General features: G+C 38.7%; 1 protein-coding gene across 1 annotated transcript in view; it reads right to left on the bottom strand.

The window, feature by feature from the left end:
• The window catches only part of eys (eyes shut homolog), a 196,090-nt gene that overhangs the window by 7,481 nt on the left and 175,639 nt on the right, over positions 1 to 12,970 (bottom strand). Inside the window, exons 45-48 of the mRNA XM_072437256.1 lie at positions 7,369 to 7,551; positions 5,710 to 5,876; positions 4,831 to 4,975; positions 929 to 1,103 (exon numbers count right to left, since the gene is read on the bottom strand). Of these exons, the coding sequence (XP_072293357.1) occupies positions 929 to 1,103; positions 4,831 to 4,975; positions 5,710 to 5,876; positions 7,369 to 7,551 (670 nt within the window). The remainder of the gene's footprint in view (positions 1 to 928; positions 1,104 to 4,830; positions 4,976 to 5,709; positions 5,877 to 7,368; positions 7,552 to 12,970) is intronic.

The raw sequence follows: 12,970 nt of genomic DNA, 5'->3' as shown, positions 1-12,970 counted from the left end.
CTTCTCATACACTCTCTCACACTCTCCGTACCCTCTTCGTCCTCCACTCTAAACCCTCTCTCGTCCACCTCTCTAACCCTCTCTCTCCCCTCTCTAACCCATCTCTCCATCCTCTCTATACCCTCATCTCCTCCTCTCTTAACCCTCTACTTCCTCCACTCTACGCCTCTCTCTGTCCCCCTCTCTAACCGCTCTCTCGTCCCCCTCTCTAATCACCTCTCTCCACCCTCTCTTCTCCTCTCTAACCCTCAGTCTCCTCCTCTCTAACCCTCTCTCCCCCTCTCTCCTCCTCTCTAACCCTCTCTCCTCCTCTCTAACCCTCTCGTCTCCCTCCTCTCTAACCCTCTCTCCTCTCTCTCTAGACCCTCTCTCCTCCTCGTCTAACCCCTCTCGTCCTCCTCTCTAACCCTCTCTTCCTCCTCTCTAACCCTCTTCTCAACCTCTCCTCCTCTAACCCTCTCTCCTCCTCTCTAACCCTCTCTCCCCCTCTCTAATCCTCTCATCCCCCTCTCTAACCCTCTCTCCTCCTCTCTAAACCCTCTCTCCTGCTCTCTAACCCTCTCTCCTCCTCTCAAACCCTCTCTCCCACTTTCATGCTACAACCATCTTTAAAAAAAAAGTTTAAGACTGATTTAGACAGATTAGAAATGGGTGGTTTGTGTATATAGAAAATATGTTATACCTTTGAGTTCACTTCAAGAAAAATGGGAGCAAAATCATGTGTTTGTTCAGTGTACAAGAGCAAAAAACAAAAAACAAAGAAACAAAAAGTTTGCACGTATGTTTTTTCTAATTTACACACCTAACCTTTTATAACCTTTTTCTACAAATAAATGTAATGACATCAACACAATGGCTGTTTGTTTCTCATGAGAGGCAGGTTGAACAGGCAGAAAAGGAATCATATAACAATGTTTCTTTCACTTACTACACAGATGAGCCAGAGTCCATGCATATCCCCCCGTTTTTACAGCGCACATGAGCACAAGGCGTGACCCCGCATTGACCCACGCTGCGCCCAAAGGAGGCCTGCCCCTCGGGCTGTCCCAGCACTCGGAACTTTCTGTCTCTTCCAGTGCGAAATTGTACATCAAAAATGCACCCTTTGAAAAGAAAGAAAAACAATGAAAAATGGCATGTTAGTAAGAGGAATATCTTACACTTCACTGATGTAGGATTAACAAGATAAAGCCACTTTTTATTGTTAGTAAAATATCAAAGGTGCTTTCAAGAATTTAATTAAAATTCAGATTAAGAACAAAAACCTCGGCTGAATGTGTTTTGAGTTAATCTCTGTCACACGGCTTCATTCTATCAAATTACTTTACAAGATTTCAATTTGATACAGTCCAAAAAGTTTGAAAATACACAGATCTGACATATTCCATGTTCAAATGTGTTCATCTCATTGTAATGTTGCGTTCACATTCTAGATGGATAGTTCACTGAGATGGAGGTTCAGATTTACCTGGTTTATATTAATCTCTCTGTAATTATTGGGCCTATGGACATGAAACAAAACTCTGGTCGTGGGGGTGACACTATATATAGTTGTATATAGTTGTTACAAAACTAACAATCATGTGGGAATTAGAATTTTTGGTTGCAACATTCTAAAATAGCAGAATTTATGTGCCCACTATTTGTAAGATAAGTTAAGTTAAGAACACATTTTGTGAATTCCAAAAACCTTTGTAATAAGGCCATAAGTACAAATAATGAGGCCCATTGTCTTCTCTGTCCGTGTCAGCACCAATGAACAAAAATTGAATCATTTTTTTCACCGTAGCTTCAGAGAATGGTGCCATTATTTAAGCCCAGAGATGTGGTTATTGACAGTTGAAAGGGATTTAATTCGGTGGCCCTGAAGGGCAATGTTAATTTAGCAAATTTGTGGAGCCAATGCCTAAAAAATTATAAGATTCAACATTTGTTGAGCATAAGTTTGGCTATTTCTTTCGATAAGAGTACATTTCCTATAGTTACAAAGGCACTTGCTCTCATCTGAAAGTCCTGAGAGGTGGACGGGACACACGTCTCTGCTGTCTTAGTCACTGGCATTAACAGGATGCAGGGGAAATGTCATGCTCACTCATGAATATTCACTACATGATGCGTCTACTTGGCACACTCCAGCGATTGCAGAACTCAGAACATAAAGGGTTCAAAACAGCAACACTGATTCACACGGTACAGACGATTACTTTGGTGGGTTGTTTCTGTTAAACTGCACTTGTGTGTGAACTAAGAAAAGCTGTGAACTTCAGTCTAGACATTGGCCTATAGACTTTATAATTGGATTGAATTTTTAGTTTTTGCAGTGTCATAGGGCCGGTGAATAACAATAAGGCGATGATCGACAGAATGGTGAGCCTTAAATCCTGTTGCCTTAAACTTGCAACAATCAAAACTAGATATATATTTTTAGATAAACTTCATGCAACAACAGAATATGATTTTATGAAGTCTATTTCAACAGCATCATTCATAAGTAAAACTTAGTTGAAAGTGAAATTTTAAGCATTAATTTATTTTAATGATGGGAATTAAAGGGAACAAGCGGTAGAAAATGGATGGATGGATGGAATTAAGGTTTAAAATTAATACATTATAATTATACATAATAATCTAATATAAAAGGAAGTACTTTGTGGATAAATGATGGTCAGTAATTACTGAACCAAATCAATAACAGGAAACTGTATTTATTATGTCATGAATACAAGTTAAATAATTTATCATTTCACACAAAAATCTAATTATTATCTAATATCTGGACCTTTGAAAATATTGAAATGTCATGCAAACTACAAAATATGATGCGAGTAATCAGAAGGACCATGATCAGAAAGAAATCGGATGTTTTTGTTTGTACATATCATTCAATAACTCAAAAAATGTCATAATAATCCGATTTTATTCACTATAAAAATCTACAGGCAGTGAATATAGTGATAAATAAGTGTAATTGTAATACATTATTATCCATTCCGTGTTATATTACCATGCTAATATTCCACATGTGGGAAAGTTTTCGCTCTGAATGAATCCACATTTTACATTTTCAGTGTTTTTTGCTCCCGTCCCATCTCTGCTCTGGCTCTGATTCGCTCCCTCCACAGCTTCAAGACACTTCCTCTCCTCCTGGCCTGCTCGCTGCGCTGCAATCTTTCCACAGGGGCCAGTGTGTATCTGTTGATAACTGGGAGTGAAGTGCATTATCAGTGTGCTCACCGCCAGCCATCATGATTAGGGCTCCAGGAAGGTCACCCAGATCTGATTAGACACTCGTGAGTTCTCATTACACCCAAACTGAAATGTTATGCTCGCACCGGTGTCGCCTGGTCACCAACAAGGGCCACGGCGCTCGCAAATGGCACTTTAGTATGTGGGTAATTTGATTTCTTAGCCTCTATTTGGTAAGCTCTGCTTTGGCCAAACAAGCAGAATCATTCTTAAACATGAACAGCCCTTAGTCCCCTACAATGGATTTGCCATGACATTTTATTAAGCCAGAGTGCAACAGAATACAGTTATGATGATATTCATAGCAGTTTCCCGTTATTACACTTATGGCAATTTTGCCCTTACAGCTCTTGAGCATTAGGGACCACAATAAAGGCTTTGGAGAAATCATTGCTACATGGAGGTCACTGGTGAAAAGACACAAATGATGCTGATGGTCGCCAAGGTTATTTGTATAGAAGCACTAGCTCATGAGAATTATTGAAATGGATACACAGATACAACCTCATAACATCAGCTACAGTGGATCCTGAACAGAGTGTATTTGCATTTGCTGCTTTTAGACCTAGAATAACAGAATACAAAAAGTATGTTTTTTAATTTGGTATTCAGCTTTTCTGATGATTGTAATAAAATTGACAATATTCACTTATCAGGCTTAAAATGATGAGCACTGACAGGAAGAGTAAGTAACGCTATTGCCTTTTTGATATGGCATCAGTTAGTGGGTTTTAAGTTCAACAGCATCTCAAAGTGTTCTTTCTTCAGAGTGTCTGTCGCTGCCTTAGTGATAGTGATGGGATTTATGGATTAACAACCTAATGTCTAAATGTCTCTCCCCGCTCATTATTCCCACAGTCCAGTAAAATAACCCTGAATATGTCCTTTATTAATAAAAAAACCAAAACCTAGCTAACAACTAGGCCTGGGCGATATTGACTCGGTATCCCGATAACAATATTCAAATGATATATGTCAATCCAAAAGAAATGTGTTAAAGGTCAGGTCAGAGGTTTTATTAACAGACAAATGTGAAACGTAATGTCGTTATCACAAAAGGACAGAAATATATTATTTATTGAAACAGTGTTCGTGACATTTTGTACGACCCAAAACTTTGTCACAGTAGTGGCGTGTTCCGGCCCAGAGGAAAAATTAAGCTGAATAGCCCTGCCTTATACTCTTACACTTTTGAAAAATCCCACCTATACTCACACCCAAGCGTAAATAGTTTAAGAAGTTGTTTGTGTCAGAATGTGTCACAATTAGTTTGTGGCGCATCAAGCTGGTTATGTCCCGTAGCTGAAAGGTGTAAAACCTTACCAAATCAAACCAAATCAATATGCCACTCATCACCGCACACTGAACCACATAATGAAAAAAAACAAAAGGAATGAAGATACAATCAACCTCAAAGCCATTTCTGCTCTGCACCTCTCCCAGACCATGTCTCTCTTTCATTACCCCTCTCTCTTTCGAGTGCTTACACAGAGACAAAGATCCCGGGAGAAACTCCAAGCTCCACTGCTCCTACTCCAAGAAAAAGCCCTGTCGGTGCAGTAATGAAGCTGTAGCAGGTCTTACCTTGAAAGCCATGACGGAACCTGGAGCCAAGCGGCAGCAGTTCAGGAGTGTACTCATTATACCCGCCTACGAAGAGCTGATGGAAAACACTCAGTCCCACCAGGGGGCCCCGCGATGTGCCAGTCCGGTTGCTCTGTCCATCAACCTGAGGGATCACGTCAATACTCATGCACTATTTATCCCATATGCGTCAATGTGGAACTTATGGCTTATTCAGACATATTACCTGTCGCAGAAATCCATGTTATGTGCAACCAATTCATATTCATGGTAGATAATAATTTCAGGAAATAAAGGGAGGGATTATCTACTTATCTGTGACCATCCTGTCAATTTGGACTAATACAAAGTGATGCGTGGTGAGTAAAAGGTACATATATCCTCTTATGTTATTACAGTGGATCAAACTTATTACAGTTTGACATAAATTAAAATATGTAAAATAAATAACTTAATCTCTAGACGGAAAATATATGAATTACTAATAAAAGGTTCTAATGTAAACAGATCTGGACAAAGTACTCCAAATTCAAATTCCATGTTTAAATAAAACATCTGGTTTTGTGGAACTCTTCTAAATTACTTTTAAATGAACATGAAAGTTATCCACCAGCTGATGCTAATACTATAAACTCTATCTGTTTGTATGTTTTTTTTTAAGATTTCTACTAATGAAATGACACAGCACTGCACCCTCTCTTAGATAGAGGTAATGTGTCTTTTCAGTTGATATGTTTTGTATATGTGTTTAGGTCTATTGCTTCAGAAAGTGCATTTACATGTTTTCAAAATGATTTATCTAGATTTGCTTCCACATGTAGATGATAATGTTGCACCTACAATAAAAACACGTGTCATTTCTCAGAGTGAATCCCTCACCTGGAGCCAGCCTGTCCTCTTTGCCCTCCCGAACATCACCGTGTGAATGGGCACGCGCTGGTCCAGGCGCTCGCTGACGATGGTGGCCACTCCTGATCCCAGGTTAAATCGGTGCACCACTCTACCGCTTTTTATCCCCAGTGCCAGGAAGTCATCGCCGTGGTTACCTGAGACCGTTTTACATCATCAGACACAAGACACATGCTCCCCTTCTACATACATTAGTCATGCTTAGTGGTACAAACAACTCATTTTTCATGCAGTTTGTATACCTGAATGACTGTAATCCAATGACACTGATCAAAGTAGACACTTCATTGTGGTAATTATCATGCAAAGTGTTCAATGTCTCCCTATGCATGTCGCTTTTGAATTTGTACTATTTCTGCGTTCTTGGCTGACATGCATTTCATTATTCATATCCCTCTTGTTTTCTTTTCCTTGCTCCTTGATGAATCATACTCTGAGGAGAAAGGCAGCGCTGGAGATTCATACGACTAGCGAGTTAATTTCCATCATTTGATGATTCATGCTTGTGACGACGACACATAGTTACCTGTGACTAAAAGTTCTCCAGTAGAAAGATTTTAATTGGATGTGACAGCAGCAGATAACTGCACGGTGCACTTGCCCTTCTCCATCTGATTAATGCAATTAGAGCTCCTTCTTTTTTCAGACTAAAGAAGGCCAAACGGTAATTGGTCTACTACAGAACAACTTAAAATCCAGATGTGAATAGCTATTTAAAACGCTTTTCAACACAACTACTCCTATGCAATCATTTTAAAACATATTTATGGTCTCAATCACAAAATGTAATATTAGGGGTGCACGGTGGCTCTGCGTGTACTCCCTGTGTTACTGTGGGTTCTCTCCGAGTTCTCTCCGAGTTCTCTCCGAGTTCTCTGGCTTCCACCGCCCAAAGACGTGCATGTGTTTGGTAAATTGGCAACTGTAAATTGCCACTAGTGAATGTTTGTCTGTGTTAACCCTGTGACGAGCTGGGCCCTGTCCAGGCTGTACCCCGCCTAAGGCCCAAAGTCACTGGAAGAGGCTCCAGTCACCTGCAACACCTGAAGGGAACAAGTGCTACAAAAATAGTGAACTAGCAGTTACAATACTAGCAATATTTTCCTGTGCCCAGTGGTCACAAAACACCTCTAACATGATACAAAATGTCAAAGTAAACTTTGACCCTACATTTTATTTTGGACCAAATGGGATGTTTACTTGGGAGTAAGGCTGCCTTTATTTTGTTTGGAGCTTTTCTGTTCTGATTTTTTCCCTTTGCTCTCTCTGGTTTTGTTCTGTTTTTGTGTTTGATGTTTGTTATAACATTGAAAAAATAGTTTGGGCCATGAGAACATATTTTGAGTACTTCTTCCACTCTAATACCATCTCTCTGGATTTGCTTAGTACAGAAAATAAAATGATCAAGGTTGTCATTTGATTAGCCAATCATAAAGCGCCGGGAAATCTATTAGACAGTGCATTAGCATACGGTGAGCAGGATACACCACAGTAGCATTTCTTTAGGGTACTTTAATGAAGTTTGACAACTATAATTCCACTGGGGAGACATCTCCAACTGCGGCGCACCTTTAACCCACTCAGAGGAATTATTTTAAAATGCTGCTGGAGTATCAACTTCGCACTGACCTTGTCCTTTATATCCAGCGAACAGGATCAGGTTGTCTTTTATGGCAGATGAATTATCGGCCAGAATGAACTTGAGCTTGAACTCGTAGAAGAAAACCAGACTGGGAACAGAGGTATAGGCCAGGAAGGAGGTGTATCCAAACTCGTCATTCCCGCTGAATCTGGGGCGCGTTATGTTGACAACTGCAGGACTCAAGGAAAAGAGAAATTATTTTCAGTTTGTTTTACACAGAGGTGAAGAATGTAGGCTACCTAATATCATAAAAACTATTTAGATATAATATAATAGAAAAAGTTAAAATATACAGTAGAATTTGGGGCACAAGAAAATAGGTTAAGAATGCCAAAGCAGCTCTTCATTAAAAATATTTCTACTTTGCTGCTTGTAGAAGTGAAGTACAGGTAACTAAACTAATACTTGAGCAAATCTGACATTCAAGTTTACAAATATTGTCAGATACAAACAACTATTACTACTGCAAAGTAGTAATAGTACAGATACACTACATTGCAATTCATCTGCAATTACTCTTATTACTACCACTATAATTAAAGTTAAAACTAGTTAGACTATTAGTGCTACAGCAATTTGTACAACAAATGTAGAACAAAATGACCCTTACTGTCACACATGAAGTACTAGATACTTTATATAATATTGGGTGTATATTGGGCCTAAGGCCCGAAGTCACTGGGATAGGCTCCAGTCACCCGTGACCCCGAAAGGGAACGAGCGGTAGAAAATGGATGGATGGATGGATGGGTGTATTATAATAAATAATATTCCATGATGTTTTCGATTTGTGTCCGTGCTATGTTGTAACCTACAGTTTAAATGACGCCAGAGTGAACCATGAACAATAGATGGCAGTAGTGCTACACAGCCCCCACGAGTCACTGGTGCAATATTTTCTTTAGTGAATGATATTAGATGATGACCCGTTTTCAGATACCGTCACCTCTTCAGTCCTTTTCTATTTTCATTAGAAGCTGGTTAGGGAAGGATTTTGTGGCGAACTCGAGTCACTTCTTACCCAAAATTCACCAGGGTAACAAGCTTCAATTACAACCTCATATTTACTTATGCAGCACGCATGGTTGCTTCAATAATAGCCTCTGTTGTATTCAGTCTAAGCAGAGCCATCTTCTTGATTTTACACCAGGGACATAATGTAAATTTCGCAGTGCTGATTTACAATTGTACACCTGTTTTTAAAGGCAGCCAGGATGAAGATACATACACAAAATTCAGTTGAGTGAAATACCTTGCATACACCACTGTAGCCCCAGGCGGTGGTTAAAAGGGGTTTGTGCGTCTCTGTGCGACTGCCCTCATCCCTGTTTGGCTGCTAAATTATTAAGAGAACCAGAAATGCTTGTGCTATCATTCACTGTGCCTCACAATATCATCCTATTGTTTCTTCAAGGTGATTCACAGGCAGAAATTATATTGTATTTAATTGTGAATCAAAGCGTCTAATATTTACTGCACATGATATTATTATGTTGTACTAAAGGTGCACTATGTAACTTTTCGGATGGAGAGGCCATCACCTGCTTGTCTCCATGCTAGTCTTTGCTTTGCCTGAAATGTTCTAATCTAGACGTTATGGCACTAAACCTGGTTATCTATTATTATCATTATTATTATAATTATTTTTAAATTACAGGTGTTTTTATTGCTCAAAAGTACTTGAAAACATGCACTCTCTCTTGCCTCAGATCTGACCTGTAAATTGGCCTGACTTTGTCTCTTTATTACAGTACTTTCAGTTTGCTTCAGTTGTTTTTACTCAACACGAAAACATAGATTTATAAAAATATCATAGTTTAAACATAATTAATTTATCTATCTCCATGGAGACAAGCAGATGATTCCATCAGGTAAAGTTACAATATATGTGTACTTTGGAACATTCCAGGCAAATCGATAACATCTCCATGGGAACCATCCACCAGAAAAGTTACAGATATTGCACCTTAAATTGAACTTAACAGAAAAGCTGATTCATTTTCTGGAGCATTATTGATTCACATGGGAAATTGCATGACCAGAGGATTAATTAATTAATTTAATATTTATGATGTTTATGGGGGCTCAGTTGGTAATACTGCTTTTCTTAATCGTTTTTTTTAAGCAACAAAAGATGACTTGCACTTTATTTCTTTGTAGCCCAAAGTCTATATAAATGTTGTAGAAGTAATCATAGCATAATCTCTATTCTACATCACTGAGTAAATCTCATCACACTAGAGGAAGATGTTTTACTGTGATGACCGAGATGGGAAACACCAAAAAGATGAAAAAGTAAGGCTTTAGGTAATTTATTCTTCTTTGTAAAACATGATAATAGCTTGGATTTATATAGAGCTGTACAAGCTAGGTAGGAGCTGGGACTGAACTGCCACATGTCTGGTTATACAATATGTCAAACCTGGGGTGGCCATATACATAACCTAACATACATAACAATTATAACTATCGGTAATCATTATAAATGATGTGGCTATGTATGCAACATAGCGACAATGTCTGCAAAACATGGCAAGCACAAGACAACATTTGTACTTGTTTCATTTTTAAAATTATGTCAAGGCCTTCAAAATGCACCACATTGTTTGGCTGCTCGTTTTCAGTGTGCACCAAGGGTCAGTCAGTGTGCATTTTTAGCAAAAGAAATGTGTGTGAAAATAACAACACCACCCAAACAAACACATAAGGAAACCTTTACATTGAAGTCTATACAATACAGTCTTTTAGTTAAACAACACAATCTTCTGCAAAAGTATAACCTCTGGCTTTTACTGTAAAAAAGCTTTTAAATTAAAACACAAAATATGGATTGTTGGTTGGAAAATCTATTTTCAAAGATAATTATAACCCAAGATGCTGCTAAATTCATTCATGTCATCCATCTAACTATGGATTTTCATGTCAGGTTGTCAGATATTGTAACAAAACATGGACAGTGTTGGTTTGCAAGGGCTTTGTGTAACAAGGTGTGAACAAATGGGGATCGCCAAACACAAGAAAAACAAAACAAAACAAAAAAAACACTATTGGGAACACATTGCACTGGGTTATGAAATGCAATCTGACAACAAGAGCATGTATAAGGAGCAATCTTTGCTGCCAGACCTGAACAAAACCAAAAAGAATGGAATGGAAGGGAAGACCTAGCTGGAGTTGGAAATACTTGAAAACATGCTACGAACTCAGAACAATGTGGGGTTTACCCAAAGTTCAAACCAAAATAAGATATAAAGAGACATACGCTTCTACAACTAACAAATACTTAAATAATATACTCAAACTAGAAATAATTATTAAGCTGTGCAGAACAATTAAAATACATAAATAACCGACAGAATTACGGGTGCAATATGTAGCTTTTAGGTTAGAGGGTTTGTTTCCTGCTTGATGTGTTATTGATATACCTGGAATGTTCCACAGTACAGAATTAAACTTCAGTCTTACATTTATTTATTTATTTATTTATTCATTCATTCATTCATTCACAATAGGTATCCCAATACAGGGTCCATGATACGATACGCGTCTCAATACACAGAACTTGATACGATACGATAGTAGGATAACAATATTCATTAGAATTTCATTCTCAATAGCAGAATACAACTGTCCTATGATGAAGTCACATTTTCAGCTCCTCAGATTCTGCCTTGATGCAGTCTGTAGGTTCAGAAGTGTAGAACACAACAATTTCTAATGCTTTTACATTGTTTGAAAGCATCTCGATACACATCTCTGTATTGATACACCTATTGCAAAGAAATCCATCACAATATATCACAATATCGATATATTGAGCACAGCCCTAGTCCATGGCATAGACAAGGTTGCACCTTCTTGACATAACATAACCTTAGACCGTGTACGTTAATGTGAAAATACATTAACTTTTTGTGGTAATAGAACCTTAAAATAACCAAGAAATTATCTCGTATAATCACTCTGGGCACATCTTAAAGCTATGAAAGAATAATTAACGTACTTATAAGGGGGATTAGATTATCACATTTTACAGCAGGCGTCTCCAACCTATAGCCCCATTTTGAGTAGCTTGCTAAGGGATCTCCAAAACATACCTATATTTGGCAGTCTATTTGATCCGTCACTTTCTAAACGCATTAAGTGGTTTCCCCTCTCAAATCCATTGTTGGCCCGCCCTCTTTCTGTACAAAACATATTATTTGTCAATTAACCGTCAATCAAACCATTGCGCTGCTGTCTCAGCCAAGCTTGGTTATGGCACCGTGACTTGCTGCAGCCATCCGTGCGTGCAGCAGCATGAGCGCCGCAAAGAAGCCAAACACATACAATTTTCATGAAGAGTGGGAATCTGACTTTTTATTCACAAATGTCAAGTGCTTGTCTAATCTGCGCAATTCAATGCAATACATTGGTGTAGTCTGTGATTTTCGTATTGCTCACTGATGCTTAACTGTTTACCCTCAACACTTTAGTGCTTTTTCTTTATGTAGACCTGCACAAACTTTACACTCCTCTTTCCCCGCAGTCACTTCTCCGAGCGGGTATTTGAGGTGTCACCTCTGCTTATTCTGTTTTCTCTTTGGGGCGCAGGCAGTGAGCAGTGGGCTTGGTTAGGTTTAGAATCAGACTTGGAATAAACAGATGAGCGACCACTGTGGAAAAGTAGAACTACAAAGCCTTTTTCTGCTGGTGTCAAGCTACAAAATGTACAACATTTTATTTTATGTTAATCGGGCTCATTTTCACAAAAATAGATGCAAAAGAGTCAATGAATGGAAGTGCAAACTAACCACACATGGAAGTGTGCGCTGCAAAGTCAATCTCGTACATGCAAAAGACAAACAAAATGTTTAAGTATAGCAGTTACATGTGCAACCTGGAGCCACTCAGTCCACAGACAAGGAGAGAAAGGAGGTGAAGATGTAAAGGGCCAGAGACTGTGCAGCAGGGCCTGGGAATAACAGGGTGGGAAAGTAACTAAAATGAAATAAAATCACATGTGAATGGGCAGTGACCTGCTTAAATACTATATCTAAAATTCACCAGGTTGTGCCTCTGCCTATAAGCAAATAGCTTGAATGTTGTACCACGTCCTATAGAATCATTTGTATTATGTATTGAGATAAATGTTCAGAAATAGAAATTACAACTTGTTTCCGGCCAAAATAAGATATAAAATATTTCGGAATATGAGTAGGCAAAAAAGTTGGCGACCCCTGCTTTAAAAGAAGCCTCTCAAAGAGTTCACCACAGACTAGAAAGAGTTGGACCAGTTTTGACATGATCTCGCCTGATGTTCTCAAATGTCAGCCTTGCGTGTGACAATTAGCGTGGCGTGTTTGGCCAATGGCTGTGGTGCACTTCCTGCTGTGTGTGCTGCGGTTGCTGCAGTTGCTGCGGCCACTTTAGGCAGGCAAAGGCCACTGACAGATTCTTCTGTATCATAGGCTCTTCAGGAACATCACACAGTTAATAGCAGCATGAAGACTACTTTTATCCATATACTTAGAAAGAGCACAACTTTTGCAACAATTAACAAAAAATATACTTATACATATGTTTTAGACGAGACTAGGGCACAATTTT

The sequence above is a fragment of the Eucyclogobius newberryi genome, unplaced genomic scaffold (assembly GCF_026437365.1).
Source record: "Eucyclogobius newberryi isolate DKJ021-1_F unplaced genomic scaffold, fEucNew1.0.hap1 SCAF_8, whole genome shotgun sequence".
In the NCBI taxonomy this organism is placed as follows: domain Eukaryota; kingdom Metazoa; phylum Chordata; class Actinopteri; order Gobiiformes; family Gobiidae; genus Eucyclogobius; species Eucyclogobius newberryi.
This window is presented reverse-complemented; position numbering and strand designations above follow the sequence as displayed.